The 19,253-nt window shown below is 41.0% G+C and overlaps 1 protein-coding gene across 2 annotated transcripts; it reads left to right on the top strand.

Moving 5' to 3' along the window:
- The first annotated feature begins 1,029 nt into the window (after positions 1-1,029).
- Positions 1,030-16,688, top strand: CNEP1R1 (CTD nuclear envelope phosphatase 1 regulatory subunit 1). 2 transcript variants are annotated; one of them, XM_030298666.1, is made up of 6 exons: positions 1,030-1,142; positions 2,233-2,304; positions 5,468-5,541; positions 8,777-8,886; positions 9,003-9,057; positions 15,325-16,688. In XM_030298666.1, exons 1-6 carry the CDS (start codon positions 1,118-1,120, stop codon positions 15,364-15,366), a joined length of 378 nt encoding a protein of 125 aa, XP_030154526.1. In that variant the 5' UTR covers positions 1,030-1,117; the 3' UTR covers positions 15,367-16,688. The 2 variants fall into 2 exon arrangements, with proteins under 2 accessions (XP_030154526.1, XP_030154527.1); XM_030298667.1 differs by having other exon boundaries at positions 9,008-9,057; positions 15,325-15,367.
- Positions 16,689-19,253: the final 2,565 nt, after the last annotated feature.

Here is a 19,253-nt window from a genome sequence, read left to right as displayed (position 1 = left end):
GTGATGAACAAGGCTTGGAGATGGAGAAATGGAGCCTTGAGCAAGAAGTGAAAAGGGATAGTTTGACTTAGGGCTTAAACAATTAATTAATTAATTAATTTACCCCTCCTTTAGCTCACTGCATGGTATTACTGTTACTTCCTTCACACACTTATCGTTATCTGAAATCAATTATTACTTGCATGATATTTATTTTTGTAAGTAAACTCTACACCTAAGGTGGGACTCAAACTCAGGACCCCAAGGTCAAGCGTTGCATTACTTATTTGCATGTTTACCGCTTGCTGTAACCCTTCCTCTCTTAGGACAGAAATCTTCTCTATCTTCCTCATAACTGTATCCCTGATAAAATACAGTGCCTAGAACATCATGCAATAAATAGTTCTTGGATGAATAACTCCAAGGAACCCAATAAGAAACATTTTAACTAAATATAAATGTAGTCAATACCTTACAGATTTTTTTTTAAGTTCTAGGTACTGGGGCTCATACTTTGCTTGCCTTCTTTATGATTTATGAAAGTCGGGTAAGGTGAGAAAAATTGACCAAGGGAAATATACCTACTTAAGGAGTTAGGTTATCAAGGAAAGAGGTACTCTACCTAAATCCATTATTTGGGTTCTAGTTTGTTCTACACTCCCTTACGTGCTAGAGGGAGGGTAGCTGGTTCATTTCTGATTCCCTCATCAGCGACCAGGACACCGCTCGGAAGGAAATGGGCGCTCAACAGTAAACATTTGAGGAATGAAAGAACCTGACAAAAAGCTAAGAATACCTTTATGAGCGAACTGGCTCGGACAGGCTGCAGTTCTCCCCCGGGGCAGGCGGCGGCGCCAGCGCTACACCAGCTCGGCCGCCGGCAGTTCTTGGTCCCTCCGGCTGACCGTCCAACGCTAGGCCCCGAGGCCGGTGCCGGAGTTAACCAATAGGAAACCGTATTAGTTGTGGGGTCTGGCAGTGATGCCCAATGAGCGTAGCGGGTGTAGGTAAGGGGCGGTGCGACGGGGAGGGGCAGCGGGGAGCGGTTGGAGGTGGGAGCTGGCGCTGCGGGCCGGGCGCGGGCCGGGGAGCTGCGATGCGGACGGGACAGCGGCGGTGACCTGAGCTGCCGCCCGACATGAACTCGCTGGAGCAGGCGGAAGGTAGAGTGGGCTTGCTGGGTTGCCCGGGCCCGTCCCGGGCTCCTCCCGGAAGCCGGCGGGGCTCTGGAGGGGCTGGAGTGGCGAGGACCCCGCCCCGGGGAGAGGAGGCCGAGGATGGACTGAAGGGGGTCGGAGCTTGGGGGCCGAGGGGCGGCCACAGAGGGCCGGACGCTGGTTCCGGCGCGTCTGGCCTCCGAGGGCGCTGGGGGGCCGTTGCGTCAGCTCTCCCATCCCCCCTCTCCCCCCACCCCCCGCAGCTTGGACCGGGAGCCCCTCTTCTGTGCTGCTTTTGTTTTTATTCATTGGCAAAGATTTGCATTTTGCTTTCTGTGAATGCTAATTCACTTTATTTTATATTGATAACCATGGGAGTTGTATCTTTAATTCCTGGTTTCCGGTACCTGCTGGAGTAAGGGAGTGCCTCTTGATCTCCTTTTAAAGTTTAAGAAACGCGACCGAGCCTTCCTTGCTCACTCAGGAGCACCTTGGACGCCCCTTTTAGAAGGCCTCCGAGTTTGAGCTTCAGTAGTGTCACGAAGATCACCTGTAACCCATTCAGAGGGAGGAAAGGGGAGTGTCTTTCCACACCCACCCGTTAGCCGTATCAGGAGTCCAGTAAGACCGGACAGAAAGCATAGCCATTAATTAAACATGAGGGCTGGAAAACGGAATCGGGTCATTGCGGTCAAATAGACCTGGAAGCCTTTGAGGTTAGGGGAATACGTTGTTCTAATAGAAAGTTCTTGGTTCCAACAGAATTAAAACTCGCCCTGATTCTGATCCTTTTATTTGCAACCCCCAAAATTCTAGCTTTTGGCGCCGGCTGAGGCTGCTGCTGATTTTCCACATACCATTTTACGAAGCTTCTAAAAGTGAACCAGCCAGTTTCCTTATATGTGAAATTGGAATTAAAGAAATCTAATGTTTTTGTCAAGTGCTTAAAGCTGTCATAGTAAACGAAGTAAACAGTGCAGTGATACATGTAAGTTGGCGTGTAACACCTGAAGCAGTTAGAGTATCTAAAATTTCATCATAATAGATTCAAACTCGTCAGAGTGGCTAATTAGGAATTTGACATCTCTTTACCTAGATCTCAAGGCTTTTGAGAGGAGACTTACAGAATATATTCATTGTTTGCAACCTGCCACTGGACGTTGGAGAAGTAAGTTCTTGAATGTTTCTTTAAGGCAAAATAAACTGACATTTGATACTTTTATCTCTGCCTAGCAATGATTTGCTTTTGTGTAAAATTTTTGGTTAACAAATGTTTTACTAAACCATAAGATTTCCTTTTGTTTTGACAGTTTTTACTTTTTTTTTTTTTAAGTTTGTTTATTTTGAGAGAGAGTGGGGGAGGAGCAGAGAGAGAATCCCAAGCAGGCGCCACACTGTCAGCGCACAGCTGGACTAGGGATCGATCTCAGAAACTGTGAGATCACGACCTGACCCGAGCAGAAATCAAGAGTCAGAGGCTTAACTGGCTGAGCCACCCAGGCGCCCCTGTTGTGACAGTTTTTAAATTTATTTAAATTTGTAAACAGTGCATCCTAAAGAAATTGTGAAGAAAAGGAACTGGCCATACAGTGTTTTATGTGTTTGAATTTTTATTTTTCCGTTAAAATACATGCACTTTTAAAATTAAATATTACAATATTGATAAGTAACATATATAATAATTTCAGGAGTTTGTTTAGCAGTTTTACAATTTGGTTATAAACTGTTGAAGTTTTATTGAGGAAAACCATATTTAACATATACTTTACAAAGGTTATAAAATTACCTTTAGTTTTAGCAGAGCGTGATTGTGTTGTTTGGAAGCCTATCCAAGAAAACAAATTCATGTTTTAACTATTGAAAATGTCACAAGTAACACAAAATAGGATTGAAAGAATTGTGGTTATTACCCCGTGGAAATACACAAGAAATGCAGACAAATACACAAGTAATGACCTCAGCACACAAAATGCTTTACTCACTTATGTTGGGACCAGTCTTAGGTTCTTGGATGTATATTATTAAAATTGAATTCCTGCAGGGGCACCTGGGTGGCTCAGTGGGTTGAGCGCCGGGCTTCAGCTCAGGTCATGATCTCACAGTCTGAGTTTGAGCCCCGCGTTGGGCTCTGTGCTGACAGCTCAGAGCCTGGAGCCTGCTTCCGATTCTGTGTTCCCCTCTCTTTCTCTGCCCCTCCCCCACTCATGCTCTGTCTCTGTCTCAGAAATAAATAAACATTAAAAAAAATTTTTTTTAAATTGAATTCCTGCAAAGAGGGAAGTACAACAGCACATGCTGAAAACATCCTGCATTTCTTTTTTTTTTTTTTTTAATTTTTTTTTCAACGTTTATTTATTTTTGGGACAGAGAGAGACAGAGCATGAACGGGCGAGGGGCAGAGAGAGAGGGAGACACAGAATCGGAAACAGGCTCCAGGCTCTGAGCCATCAGCCCAGAGCCTGACGCGGGGCTCGAACTCCCGGACTGCGAGATCGTGACCTGGCCGAAGTCGGACGCTCAACCGACTACGCCACCCAGGCGCCCCACATCCTGCATTTCAAAGTGTAATTCAGTTTGTGGGACCAGAGAGCACTATTGCAGTTAGGAGTGTTTTCTGTGTCAAGACTGTTTGTGATGTTTTTATTAGATCTATTGGCAAAATTTTATTTGTATGCTGTGAGGATTCTGATTGATCAGAATTTACAGGTAATGATTTTCTCAAGTTCTTTGGTTTATGGAGGAATTACCCCATAAACCTTATTTCACTGCTACTTCAAATTTTTTCCTTTTTTTTGTAAAAAAAAATTTTTTTTTTTAAATATGTGAGAGAGAGCATGAGCAGGGGAGGGGCAGAGAGAGAGAGGGAGACACAGAATCCAAAGCAGGTTCCAGGCTGACTGTCAATGTGGGGCTTGAACCCACCAACTGTGAGACGATGACCTGAGCTAAAGTCGGCCACTCAACTGACTGAGCCACGAAGGTACCCCCAAAATTTTTTTAAATGTATATGATAATGTCCTATCTTACAAAATATAATATAGTGAGTGTACTTTATTTTTTTCTGTGATTCATGGTCTCTGTGCTTATGTGAAAATGACTTCAGCTTGGGTAATACAACAATCAAAAATATGTGTCTGAGGTCCCTTCTGGTGGGTTTGATTTTGCTTTTGCTTCATTTTTCAAAAGAGGCATCTGTGTAGTATATATTTCTTATTTGAAATAAGGAATTATAAGAAATTGAGTTTAGTCTGTTCTGAGCTGAGAATGTAATTTTGAAATTTTGATTCTATACTAAATACCTAAAATGAAGATTGTTTTCCTATGATTTGCCTCTTCTAAAAGTACATCACCAGGAATCCTAGATACAGTTTTACTATGTTTCTATTGTTCTTTGAATCCTGATCTTTACATTTTAACACTGTCTGCATCCTAACTGAAGGACAGTAGCTTGATACCCAGAATATTAACTAAGTCTTAGTGCACTTTTATTATTTTCCAGGAGTACCATTTATTTTTAAAAGAAATTTTTTCAAAGATTTCCTTTTTGTATACATATATACATATATATATATATATACACATACACACACACATACCGATACCCAATGTGGGGCTCGAACCAGCGACTCCAAGATCAGAGTCACATTCTCCACTGACTAAGCCAGCCAGGTGCCCAATACCGTTTACTGTTACATTTTATTTAGGATCTATTTAGAATTCCTAAAATAATTCTAGCTTAGTGGGGAGGAAGAAAACTTTTCTTAGTTCTACTATCAGTCATTTTTACCCTGATCTTCAAGTCTCTAAAGAAAATTTGATCTTGATTGTGTATTCCGCATTCCTAACAGCAGACAGTTGTCTGCAAGACAAAATCCTCTAGTCAGAATTCTCTGTGCATTCATAAAGGAGTCTTTGGTTTTTTTACATTTGAAAATGAGAGGTGTTTTTTGTTTTTTAACTTGAATTTACAAAATCTGCAAAATCGCAAAGCACTTTGAAAGTTACATAATATGGAATCTTATATTAAAATTTTACTGTCTTGGTTCTTACTGCTTTTAATTTCATTGATCTTCGAAAGTTCTGACTAAACTAATAGGGACAGTATTATCCTCAGTTACTAAGTATCCCGGTTTTTATGTGAATTCCTCAAGGTCATACAGCAAGTTTCCTAATTCCTCAGTTGAGTGCATTCCCCATTTTAATAAAATGCTGCATCCTTTGGCTGTCATTTATTAGGAATTGGTGGTATTTGTATACATTTATTCATTTATAGATTTATGTATTTATTGACGGCTTATGTCCTTACTAATTTCATGTTTATCTTTCTTCAGTGCTTCTCATAGTGGTATCTGTCTGTACAGCTACTGGTGCCTGGAACTGGTTAATAGATCCTGAGACACAAAAGGTAGAAGTTTTGATTTATTTTATTTATTTATTTTTATTTTTTTTATTACATTTATTTATTTTTGAGAGAGAGAGAAAGCGCGCACAAGTGGGAGAGGGGCAGAGAGAGAAAAGGAGACACAGAATCCGAAGCAGGCTCCAGGCTCTGAGCTGTCAGCACAGAGCCCGATGCAGGGCTTGAACCCACAGACCATGAGATTATGACCTGAGCGGAAGTCAGACGCCCAACTGACTGAGCCACCCAGGCGCCCCCAGAAGTTTTGATTTAAAATTTTTTGCAGATTAAATGAGGTAATGTAGTGGTGCTTTGTTCATTGTAAAGTATTATTCAAATGCTACCTATTGTTACAAGTAGTGATATTGATCCTTATATTAAAAATATCCTGCATATTCATTTGCTTAAGAAAAACTTTGGTTGGCTCTTGTAGATTAAGTATCTTTCACAGGGAAAAAGGCCTAAGAAATATTACTCCACTTACACTACTTCTCCTTCATTTCTGAGCTTTTTACATATCTTTTTACGTATATTCACATATTTTTAAATATTTCAGTGTAAACATTGACTTTATTCTCCTTTGTTCACTTAGGGTCATCTGTGCCAGCTTTAAAAAATTATAAAATACCATTTTCTTCTATGACATGTCTTTGGTAGTTCCTTTCCTCATACCATAAAGTATTTGAGATGACTTTGCAGGAAACATATGATAAAATAGCAAAATATAAGTGTAAAACAAAGTCAGATTAGAATAAAAAAGACTGATTGGAGGGCCAAAAACAGGAAGGAAACCAGGTCACAGACAAGGCCATGTGGGCCGGAAAACTTGCCAAAACTGAGTTACAAATTAGTCTCTGAGTTACCTAATCAATAAAGTCACAGTTCCATGGTTTTGTTTCTCTGTGAAGAGAACACATGTATAAGTTCCATAAGCTAGCAAAAATTTTGTCCACATTTATCTTTAAAAAAAAATTTCCTGCCTGAAATTTAATATAGGAAACACTGAGAGATCTCCCATTGGGCACTGTCCAAGAACATCCCTATACCAAATGCAATAACAGATTTCATAATGTTATTTCTTGAAGCATCCTTTGATGAAATCTGATAGCGTGTTTCTCAAAATTCTACCTCTTTCTTCTAACTTGTACCTTAATTTCAAACTCACGCTTTTTTATTAGAGAAGCCACAGTCTCCCATTTTTCAGTGAAGTTTTTTTTCCCTCAGTGGAGCTTTATTTAGGTAATGTTGTAATTTTCTCAAATCGTAAACCCACATCCTTTTTTAAAGTGTAATTAGGTAGACTACTTCTACCAGCTTTATTTATAGTCTGTTAGGTTCTACAGAAGAAAAACCTAAAAGGCAGCTTTTGTCAGCAGTCCAAATGGCGATTCAGGCAGCCAAGGGTTTATTTAGCATGTAGTTTCCCTGACTTTATCCACTGGGGTGGAGATATAAAAGAATAGGAGGTAGGGGAGGTTGGAGATGGAATTTTACGTTAATAGAGGAGTTTTTATGGCAGATAGGAAACTCTCTTGTGTGTTCGTTTAAAAAAGTCGGATCTTAAGCCTGTGCTTGGTGCTCATCTTCAGGGGAAGAGTGAGGAGGCTGCCAAGAAGATTGAAAAGGTCTGTCTTGGGAAATGAATCTGACTTCTAATTGGGAAAAATATAAGCTGATTTCAGCTAGTTGAGATCTTAATAAAACACAGAATTAAATGTAATTTGAAATAGGCCCAAAACTCTGTAGTTAATGTAATTTTCTAAATTAGGTGAGAATATAACTATTAGCCTAAGGGTTAGCTCTTTGTATTTCAGTATTTAATAACCTCAAACCTGAAAGGAGTTTTAAAAAGCAATTGTTTCTGTAGCAAGAGTTGCAGACTCGAAAGCCGGCGTGTGTCTAGCTGGGAGAACCCGAGGAGAGAAGGAATATAGCTCACTGGACAGTACACAAATGCCTGATCTAAAGGGGGAAATTGGGATTTAGATGCAGTTGATTGTTGCCATGGAGGAAAGAAAGCTGATACTGACTGTTCTAGTTAAAATTAACACCTAAGACACCATATGTGCTTATATCGTGTAGGCCATGTGAAATAGAGCTGGCCTGTGGAAATTCCTGTTCTTAAAGGTTTCACGAAGACGTTCCTCTGGACTATTAACCTTTATTCAGAATTTTATTCTTCTGGGAGCTTTTTCCATTTCTGATATTTCAGCCTCTCATTTCTTCATCTGACAAATCTATTTAACCCATACCATGCTGGCCCAGCTAGCTTTTTTTAAGTTTAGTTCTCTTTCTTGAAATACGTACGCATCTCTCAGTAGGAGAGTGAGGTACACAGGCCTTTGGCTTAATTCTCTTGCTCCCATTTAGTAACTAGTCCACTTGATTTCTTTTTCCAGACTTTAAACACATCTTTCCTTCTTCAAGTTCTATTCCCCACTCATCTGGCTGCAGTGCCCACTCTTGTTCCAGTGCTGGATCCTGGACTCTTGTCTCCACGTATTCATGTTGTCCTGTTGCCTGCTGTCATCTGATTATACCCAGATCTGAAATTAGCCCTTTGTTTCTCTTAGACTCTGATTTGTTTGTTTGTTTGTTTGTTTGAAGTAGGCTCCATACCGGGGCGCCTGGGTGGCGCAGTCGGTTAAGCGTCCGACTTCAGCCAGGTCACGATCTCGCGGTCCGTGAGTTCGAGCCCCGCGTCGGGCTCTGGGCTGATGGCTCAGAGCCTGGAGCCTGTTTCCGATTCTGTGTCTCCCTCTCTCTCTGCTCCTCCCCCATTCATGCTCTGTCTCTCTCTGTCCCAAAAATAAATAAACGTTGAAGTAGGCTCCATACCCCATGTGGGGCTTGAACTCACGGCCCTTGAGATCAAGAGTCAGATGCTCTACCAACTGAGCCAGCCAGGTGTCCCCGTTCTTGTGCTTTTTTAAATTGCTTCTTGCTAGGAAGGGTTCAGTAAATATTTTTGGTAGGATGGTTTTTGATTATAGGAATGCATTTGTAATGGTTCAAGTCCTGAGAATGAATGGGGGGATTATTGCTATCTTGTTAGGTGAAAGATATGAAACAAATTATTTTTATGGCCAGCAAAACAACTAAGATTATTTTGAGTTCTTCAAATCCTCGTATTTTGAGATAATTAAAATGTTAACATGTATTTAAGCACAAGTGGGGAGGTAGGTGTTGGTATTGTTCTGAGATTTTGAACATTTTTATATTTCAAACTCTTCTTTTTCAGGTGTCCTTCTTCACGTCATTATGGAATCACCCATTCTTCACCATTAGCTGTATCACTCTGATAGGCTTGTTTTTTGCTGGAATACACAAGCGGGTCGTTGCGCCGTCAATGTATCCTTTGCAGAATTGAGTTTTAGTCTCAGCTTAAAGCACCTTCTTGATCATCTAGGGGTTGTTAAAAGCTTATTCCTCATATGATCAATTTTCCTTTGACCACAGTTTTTCAGTATAGCTGCTCGATGTCGAACTGTACTAGCAGAATACAACATGTCTTGTGACGATGTGAGTATTGTTTATGTTAAAAAATTACAGATCTGCGTGAGAGGACTGAACGGTTTTGGCTTAAGTAAAACAGACATTAATATAGATTGTCAGTCGGCAAGGGTTAATGGTGGGAGTATTCTTTATAGCACTGATCCTAAGATACACATTTACGTCTCTGAAATTGAGATGCATCTAATAATTTGTGGTGTTGTACAGTTTAGTCTTTTCTTGTAAATAAGCTCTGTGCCAGTGTGGGGTTTGAACTCACAACCCTGAAATCAAGAGTCACAGGCTCTACTGACTGAGCCTGCCAGGCACCCCCAGTTTAATCTTTATTAATGACATCGCTTTTTAGCCTTTTGGCTAAGATCAAGTGTAATCTTTTTTAATGACATAAAATCACCATGTAGTGTCTTATAATTGAAGTCATCATAGGTCTAATATAGAGTGGTCACTATGGGCCAAAACTAGTTTGGTGGGTGTAGGTTTTGTAAACTAATGGTATTCTGTATGTAGGATTTTAAATTAGATCTCAGATCAACAGACTGCAGACATACAAGCCAACTGTGTTTCTAAAAGTTGATCAGGTTTTGACGTGTTAAGATAAGAGTATCTCAGGTGTCTGAATGGCTCATTCAGTAGAGCACTCGACTCTTCATCTCAGGATGGTGAGTTCAAACCCCACGTTGGGGGTGGAGCCTAGTTAAAATTAAAAGATAAGAAATCTCATGGTTTTGATTTGCTTATTTATTTATTAAGGTGTTTTTTTCCTTCAAATCAAAAAATTATTGGGGTGCTTTGGGTGGCTCAGTCAAACATCTGACTTCGGCTCAGGTTATGATCTCAAAGCTCATGAATTTGAGCCCCACGTTGGGCTCTGTGCTGCTAGCTCAAAGCCTGGAGCCTGCTTCGAATTCTTGGTCTCCCTCTCTTCTGCCCCTCCCCTGTTCACACTCTGTTTCTTTCTCCTTCAAAAATAAATAAACATTAAAAAAAATGTTTTTTAATGTATTAAGTAATACCTTGTATAAAAAATTAGAATAAAGAGGAAAAAAAGATACTAGGAGCAGGAAGCCCACTGCTATGAGTGAAGAGAATAAAGACTAAACACTTCGATTTTTTTTAATGTTTATTTTATTTTTTTAATTTTTTAACGTTTATTTACCTTTGAGAGACAGTGTAAGTGGGGGAGGGACAGGGAGAGAGGGAGACTCAAACTGAAGTAGGCTTGAGGCTCTGAGCTATCAGCACAGAGCCTGAGGTGGGGCTTGAAGTCACATCATGACCTGAGTGGAAGTTGGACACAACTGAGCCACCCAGGTGCCTCTTTGTTGATTTTTGAGAGAGAGAAAGTGTGCACGCATGCACATGCACAGGCCGGGGAGGGGCAGAAAGAAGGAGACAGAATCCAAAGCCTCCTGGAGGCTCTGAGCTGTCGGCACAGAATCACGTCATGACCTGAGCGGAAGTTGGACACTTAACCAACTGAGCTACCCAGGGGTCCCAACACTGATTTTTTAAAAATTAGGAGAGAAGGGGGCGCCTGGGTGGCTCAGTCGGTTGAGTGTCCGACTTCGGCTCAGGTCATGATCTCACAGTTTGTGGGTTCGAGCCCCATGTCGGGCTCTGTGCTCATGTCCAGCTCAGAGCCTGGAGTCTGCTTCGATTCTGTGTCTCCCTCCCTCTCTGCCCCTGGCTTGCGCATGCTCACTTGCTTGCTCGCTCGCTCTCTCTCTCTCTCAGTCTCAAAAAAAAAACATAAAAAATTTTTTTTTAAAAATTAGGAGAGAATAAGGATAGTATTTTAAGTCAAAAGGGAAGAATTCGGCTAGTAGTGTTTAGATAATTGACTTCATTTGGAAAAAAATGAATTTAGATCTCTGCATCAATTAAACTAAATTCCAGGTAAACTTTTTTATTTATATATATATTTATTTATTTATTTATTTATTTATTTTATTTATTTTTTTTTTATTTTTTTTTTCAACGTTTATTTATTTTTGGGACAGAGAGAGACAGAGCATGAACGGGCGAGGGGCAGAGAGAGAGGGAGACACAGAATCGGAAGCAGGCTCCAGGCTCTGAGCCATCAGCCCAGAGCCCGACGCGGGGCTCGAACTCACGGACCGCGAGATCGTGACCTGGCTGAAGTCGGACGCTTAACCGACTGCGCCACCCAGGCGCCCCTATATATATTTATTTATTTTGAGAGAGAATGAGAGAGTGGAGGAGGGGCAGAGGGAGAGGGAGAGAATCCCAAGCAGGCTCCACACTTTTCAGTGAGGACTCCAACGCAGGGCTCAAACTTCACAACTTGTGGTATCATGACCTAAGTCGAAGTCCGATGCTTAACTGAATGAGCCACCCAGGCGCCCCTGGTTGTAAATGTATTTAAGAAGACATTCACATCCCACAATTAAAGCATTAGAAGAAAATACAGGTGAATATGTTTATAATCTTGGTGCAGAAAAGCTCCTTTTTCTTTAAGACACAGAAATGCCATCATGGAAGAGGTTGGATACCTTTAGTTGCATCAACATTTGGAAATTTTGTACAGCAAAAGGCAAGAAATTAAGTAGTGATTAGGTATTTGTGGGGCACCTGGCTGCCTCAGTGGCAAAAGCATGTGACTCCTGATCTCAGGGTCATGAGTTCGAGCCCCACGTTGGGTGTAGAGATTATTGCAAAAACTAAATAACTTAAAGGGTGGGGGGGCGCCTGAGTGACTCATTCTGTTAAGTATGTGACTCTTGATTTTGACTCAAGTCATGATCTCATAGTTTGTGGGATTGAGCTCCACATCAGGCTCTATGCTGACAGCGTGGACTCTGTTTAGAAGTTTCTGTCTCTCTGTCTCTCTCTCTCTCTGCCCCTCCCCTCTGTGCACTCAGGCTCGCTCTCACTCTCTCTTTCAAGATCAAAAAATACATACATTTGAAAGGTATCTAGTAGAGGATAGAATCCAGAATATTTAAAGACGTATTAAAAATCAATAAAAAAAGACAAATAGTACATTTGATGCGTGGGAAAAGGTAAGTCAAATCATAGAAGCGGTACTACAAATAGCCTCATTTGTAACTGGGGAAATGCAAGGTAAAACTGAGTTTCCATTTGTTTGTCTTGCCTACCTGTCACATGGGCAGAAGTTAAACCCCCAGAACTGTGCTGACTGAAGTAGATGCATCCACACACTGCCTGTGGCGAACATACACTGGTATGGCCGTGTTGGAAGGCAGTTTCATCATCCCGTAAGATGTAAAATTGGCATGCCTCACGACCCAACCATTCTCCTTTTCTCTATCTCCCCCCAGTGGGGACCATCACATGTACACAAGGAGGCAGGTACGCGGTCGTTCATCCAGCATCCTTTGCAGTACAGAAAAAATGGAAACAGGTTTTATGTTTCTCAACAGGGGGGTGGGAAAATAGGAAAGCACAAGTAAATCTGTAAATGTGGACATGGAAGGACCTCCAAGATAAGTTAGGTGCAAGAAGAAAATTACCAAACAATATACTCAGTTTGGTATTTTTTTTTCAGTTGTTTTCTTCCCTAGTACCATTTATTTTTTAATTCTGGTAGAGTTAACATACAGTGTTCTGTTAGTTTCAGGTGTACAATATAGTGATTTCAGCAATTCCATACATCGCCTGGTGCTCAGCCCCACAAGTGCACTCCTTAATCCCCATCACCTGTTTAACCAATTCCCCCTCTTCCTCCCCTCTGGTAACCACCAGTTTGTCCTCCATAATTAAGAGTCCGTTTCTTGGTTTCCTTTTTCTTTGCTCATTTTTGTTTACTGGGATATCCTCTCTCCCTCCCTCCCCCCCGCCTCTCCCCCATGCTCACTTACTCTCTCTCAATAAATAAATAAGCAATAAAAAAAAAACCCTCCAGGTTTTATTTATATATATGAATGTAAACCCATAGAACACAGTTTGGGAGAATTCATGCTAAAACTGATTTCTTCTGTAAGAGGGCTAGAATTTGAGATAGATGGAAGGAAGGATTTTGTTTAGCAGCATTTGCATTTTTTATTTTCTCTTTGTAAGTAATCTCTACACCCATCACGGGGCTTGAACTCAAAACTCTGAGATCAAAAGTTATATGCTCCACCAACTGAGCCAGCCAGGCACCCCTGTATTTGAATTTTTTAATAACGAGATTACATTAGGGGTGCCTGGGTGGCTCAGTCAGTTAAGCCTCCAGCTCTTGATTTGGGCTCAGGTTATGATCTCACAGTGTGTGGGTTTGAGCCCCATGTCAGGCTTTGCACTGATAGCATGGAAGCATGGAACCTGCTTGGGATTCTCCCCACTCCCCCTTTACCCCCTCCCCTGTGCATGCGTGCATGCTTCTCTCTCTCTCTCTCTCTCTCTCTCTCTCTCTCAAAATTTTTAAAAAACATAAAAAATGAGATTATATTAACGTCTTACGTAATTTAAAATAGATTAAAACGGTGGATAAAACAAATGGTCTATTCATGCAGTGGAATACTGTATGTTTTATGTTGTAATCAACAATATAAAATGATACAAACTACTGAAACAGTAACATGGATGAATCTCACACCCATTGAGTGGAAGAAGTAGATGCAAAAGGACACACACTAGTATTCCATTTGTGTAAAGATCAGAGACAGGCAGAATTTATGGTAAGTGGTTATGTCTGTGTAAGGAGTGGAGCTGCCATTGACTAGAAAGGGGCATGGAGGAACTTTCTGGGTGGTGGTGATGTTCTGTAGCTAGATCTGAGTGGTGGCTATGTGGCCGTATATATTTGTTAAAACTCATAAAACTGTACACAAGGTTTGAACACTTAACTGTATATAAATTGTACCTCAACAAAACAGTGAAAAAATTAGTGTCCAAGTTCTACCAGTGTGTCAAGGAATTGTCAAAAATCAAATGGCTGAAAATGAAGTGAAAGGGAGAATCTTAAGGTGACCAGAATCTGGACAGCACTTTTTTTTTTTTTTTTTTTAAGTTTATTTTTGAGAGAGTGTGAGTGGATGAGGGGCAGAGAGAGAAGGAGACAGAGAATCTGAAGCAGGCTCCAGGCTCCCAGTTCTCAGCACAGAGCCCAATGTGGGGCTCGAACCCAGAATCCTGAGATCATAACCTGAGCCGAAGTCGGATGCTCAACCGACTGAGCCACACAGGCGCCCCTGGACAGCACTTTTGACCTGAGGATACTGGAGTCTCAGCAACCAAAGGTGTCTTATATTATGTTGCACATTCTCACTTCTCATAAAAGATATTAAGGAATTTTCAGACCTGCTTCTTTGACCCAATATTAGGCTCCAAGAGCCACCATGTATTGCATGTATTGCAGGGTTCTGGGCTTTTTACCCACACTGTCATAGTTAGGGTCTTCTGTTTTGTTTAATCATGTATTGTCCCATTTTACGGACGCATCATGATATAATGCCCTGTTCGTCATGCAGTTGTTTCCACGGTTTCTATATTACTTACGTATTGTATTCTCTGCCAGAACTTGAGCTCCAAGAGGACCAGGGAGTCTGTCTCGTTCATTCCTGGATCCCTAGCATTTCATGCAAGGCCTGGCCCATAGTAGGCACTCAGTAGATATTGAATGAAAGAGTTAGTACCATTTTTGTGTACAGCTTTACACTCAAGTCCAGTTTCGTTCAGAAAACTTCCCAGAAGTAGAACTATTCGGATTATGTGGCATGTACCCTTTTTTTGGATAAATAAGACAGTTGGTCCAGAGCACCTGGCTGGCTCAGTCCATAGAGCATGTGACTCTTGATCTTGGGGTCATTAGTTCAAGCCCCACGTTGGGTATAGAGCTTATATTAAAAAAAAAAAAAGACCATTGGCCTCACAGAAGAGTTACATCCACTTAACACTGAACTTGTGAGTGTTCAGTACTCCAACCATTGGTTTACATTTTCACTTGGAATTAAAAATGTAATGTTGAAAAAGGAAAAATGTTTTTGCTCAAATACATTTATGTTTTATAAACGTCCATTTGGCAAGGAGCATGAATTGGTTTATACATGTTGGGATTTTATTCATTGGATTGATTGGTCGGTTTTTAGGTAGCCAGTGGACAGGGAATTGATCAAACAGATTGTGTTTTAAAGTGATGAAGATTTCAGAAAGAATGCTCCACACAAGGAAAACTTTGAAAACGTAACTATTGATTAATCTTTACTTAATATAAAGGGGTGTTCTGTTACCCTTCAAATACACTTAAGGTTTATGGAGAAGTGATACTTTTAATAGAACTGTGTATTGAAACATTTTTTCTCATCTTTACAGACAGGAAAACTCATTTTGAAACCTAGGCCTCATGTTCAATGACAATGTGCGCTCGTTGTTATGGGACCTCCAACAGCCTTTCTTCAAATAAGTGATTGAGCAAAAAGCCATAAAGGATTCCTTTTACAGTTGGATATGTGAAGGTCATAGCAACAACTGACAAGAAGTGTGCAATATTTACCCAGGTGATCTTGATGATGATGGCTCGCATTCTCTGGCTCGGTACCTTTGATTATCTGTGTTTCAGTATTAGTGTCACTTTAGTACTTCAGACCCTGCAGAGACTTTTGCAGATGAAGTATGTCTGTATGTTACTAAGTTAAACTTAGAACCTCATCCAGTTTTTATAATGTATTTTTGCAAACTACTGTAAATAGCAAATCAATGCCAATGTTACAGAGGGAGATGTTACTCGGACTCTGTTCTCCTGCACCAGTATTTCAGGAACATCTGTTTGCCATCCCCACAGCTCTTTAAACCCAGCTATCCTGCATAGCTGTGCCTTTCATTCTTACACTCCTCTGTTCTAATCATAATGCAAGAAAAACATCGGATTGAGCCTAAACTGAGGAAGACTCCTTTCCATTGTGTACGTTGTAAGAAATTATAGACGTTTTGAGAAACAGTTTTCATTAAGCCAGATAGTGAATTTCAGCCACTATTGTGTTAGTAAGTTTCCTGTTCATTGTTTTCGTTTAACGCTGAATATACTTTATGTTTTTTAATTAATTTTAAGAACACTCCACAAAGGCTTCTGAATATACAAGTTTAGTTATAAATTATGTAATGTCTGGGAATTCGATAGTCATTGTTTTAGATAATTGGATTTTATGCTGTGGTGGACGTGGCTGTGACACTGGTGTTGCACAGGTGTAATTGATCAGCCCCTCCATCACAAAGGTCACGTGGGAGCGGCACCACAAACCCGAGTCCACGGTTCTCACTGTTCAGAGAGTGTTAATGACATACTGTGTATGCATATTAGCCACATGTACTATAATAGCCCTGAAACTGAAACTATTAGGATTGCTGTAAATATTTTAAAGAACTGGAGGTGCCTTTTACCTGTTTACTAGAAGATTTTGAAAAGGTTTAAATTATTTCACAAGCTGTCTTTTAAATTCCATTTACCATAAAGCTGAAAATTCAGTTAACAGGACACAAACTTTTTAGCAAGGCTACCACTTAAATGTGTTGATCTTGGCTTTCATGTGTGTAAAATTTTAATTCTTTAAGCTGCAGCAATAAAACCCTCTGCTCCTACGAAGTCATAAGAGGGTATTCTATATATTCGGCATTGTTTTATTTTCTGTAAATTTTGTAGGTAAATATGTGCATAAAAATAAATACTTTATATATAATTAGTGGTTGGGCTTTTTTCTTGATTCATTGAAAATCTGTAATGCTTAAAAAATTTAAGGTACCATATGTATCAGATACAGGCGAGTTTGAAATAGATACCATTCTTTTCTTTTAATTTTTTTTTTTTAACGTTTATTTATTTTTGAGACAGAGAGAGACAGAGCATGAATGGGGGAGGGGCCGAGAGAGAGGGAGACACAGAATCGGAAGCAGGCTCCAGGCTCTGAGCCGTCAGCCCAGAGCCTGGCGCGGGGCTCGAACCCACGGACCGCAAGATCGTGACCTGAGCTGAAGTCGGCCGCTTAACCGACTGAGCCACCCAGGTGCCCCTAGATACTACCATTCTTTAACTCTGTCTAGTAGAGCACATTTCAAGTAGCAATTGTAGCTACCCAGTTTATTAAGCTATGACTACTTCATACTGACTACATACTGACTACTTCAGTATGTATTAACTTGTCACTATGTAATGACATTTGGCTCTTAATCAGGAGATGCAGGTTTTCTTGATTGTGCTTTACAAATTTGGATTGCCATCTTCCTCCACATAAAGCTGAGGAAGGATTTTATAGGTCCTTAATCCTTTTTAGGGTAATCAACTACTTTGAGTATTTAATGAAAGCCTTGAATCTTCTCCCTTAGAAAAATAGTGTGTACATAAACTTGGCATGCTTTCAAGGATTTCCTGATGCTAGACTGCTTGGAATATATTGGCTCCAAGAAAGAAACATTTGTTATAGTTCCAAAGATTTTTTATACCTTTACTTATAGTAGAACAATTGATTTTTCCAAAAAAGTTTGGTCTGATTGAAATGGTCAAAGGATCCCTGTCAGGTTAGCCTCTCTTTACCACCACCCAGACCCTCTCATACCCCCTTCCACACTATTAGGAAATTACTGACTGAGTCCAGTCCAATGTCACAGGTAGGGAAAGCAGTCTTGGATTTTTTTTTTTTTTTCATGTTTGTTTATTTTGAGAGAGGGAGGGAGAGAATCCCAAGCAGGCTCCGTGCTGTCAGGGCAGGTCCTGACACGGCGCTCAGTCTCACGAACCGTGAGATCGTGACCTGAGCCAAGATCAAGAGTTTGGAAGCTTAATCGACTGAGCCACCCAGGTAGTCTTGGATTTTAAAAGTGACTCTACTCTGGCTCTCCATGACTTACGACAGATCCAGCGCCAGAATCCAAGTCTTGACTGAAAAGATGCGTGTGTGTGTTGAACTTAATTCATGAGCCGTTATAATGTTACAGTTAAGAATTTAGATTCTTGGGGCGCCTGAGTGGCTCAGTCAGCTGAGTGTCTGATTTCGGCTCAGGTCATGATCTCATGGTTTGTGGGTTTGAACTCTGCGTCGGGCTCTGTGCTAACGGCTCAGAGCCTGGAGCCTGCTTCGGATTCTGTGTCTCCCTCTCTCTGCCCTTCCTCCGCTCATGGCTTGTGCATGCTCTCTCTCTCTCAAAAATGAATAAACATTGAAAAAAATTTAAAAAACAAAAAAAAGAATGTAGATTCTTACTCCAGACTGTCTGGATTTGGATCTCAGATCTGCTACTTGCTTGTTTTGTAACTTTAGGCAAATTGTGCATGCTTAGTTTCCTCATTTATAAAATAGGTATAATGCCAGTTGGCCAGGTTTATATCCACTATGCTACAGAGTCATTGGTCTGTAAATCTAGTTAAACCAAATTGCGAAAGTTGGAAAACAACTCCTTCCAATGTCAACGTCTCAGTTGGGATAACCATGAGGAAATTCTTATCTTTTAAGAACCAAGCAAACTCCTGAATAGTGGAGTGAATGTGGCTTTTTTTTTTTTTTAATTTTTTTTTTTTTCAACGTTTATTTATTTTTGGGACAGAGAGAGACAGAGCATGAACGGGGGAGGGGCAGAGAGAGAAGGAGACACAGAATCGGAAACAGGCTCCAGGCTCTGAGCCAATCAGCCCAGAGCCTGACGCGGGGCTCGAACTCACGGACCGCGAGATCGTGACCTGGCTGAAGTCGGACGCTTAACTGACTGCGCCACCCAGGCGCCCCTGGCTTTTTTTTTTTTTAATGTTTATTTTTTTTTAAATTTTTAAAAAAAAATTTTTTTTTTTTAGCATTTATTTATTTTTGAGACAGAGACAGAGCATGAGTGGGGGAGGGTCAGAGAGAGAGGGAGACACAGAATCCGAAACAGGCTCCAGGCTCTGAGCGGTCAGCACAGAGCCCGACGCAGGGCTTGAACTCACGGACCGCGAGATCATGACCTGAGCTGAAGTCGGACGCTTAACCGACTGAGCCACCCAGGCGCCCCTTAATGTTTATTTTTGAGAGAGAGACAGGAGTATGAGCAGGGGAGGGGCAGAGAGAGGGAGACACAGAATCCAAAGCAGGCTCCAGGTTCTGAGCTGTCAGCACAGCACAACAGGTCTGATGTGAGGCTCGAACTCACAAAACTGCAAGATCATGACCTGAGCCGAAGTCAGACGCTTAACTGACTGAGCCACCCAGGTGCCCCAGAACATAGGACTCTTGAACTTGGGGTCATGAGTTTGAGCCCTGTGTTGGGTGTAGAGATTACTT

The sequence above is a fragment of the Lynx canadensis genome, chromosome E2 (genome assembly GCF_007474595.2).
Source record: "Lynx canadensis isolate LIC74 chromosome E2, mLynCan4.pri.v2, whole genome shotgun sequence".
Taxonomy (NCBI): domain Eukaryota; kingdom Metazoa; phylum Chordata; class Mammalia; order Carnivora; family Felidae; genus Lynx; species Lynx canadensis.
The sequence above is the reverse complement of the archived record's forward strand: the minus strand, read 5'-3'. Positions and strand labels throughout refer to the sequence as shown.

Excerpts from the sequence above, each read along its gene's own strand:
- CNEP1R1 (XM_030298666.1), top strand. The coding sequence starts at position 1,118 with ATGAACTCGCTGGAGCAGGCGGAAG. Across the intron at positions 5,542-8,776 it reads TAGATCCTGAGACACAAAAG|GTGTCCTTCTTCACGTCATT; the intron begins GTAGAAGTTTTG and ends CTTCTTTTTCAG. Across the intron at positions 8,887-9,002 it reads CGGGTCGTTGCGCCGTCAAT|TATAGCTGCTCGATGTCGAA; the intron begins GTATCCTTTGCA and ends ACAGTTTTTCAG.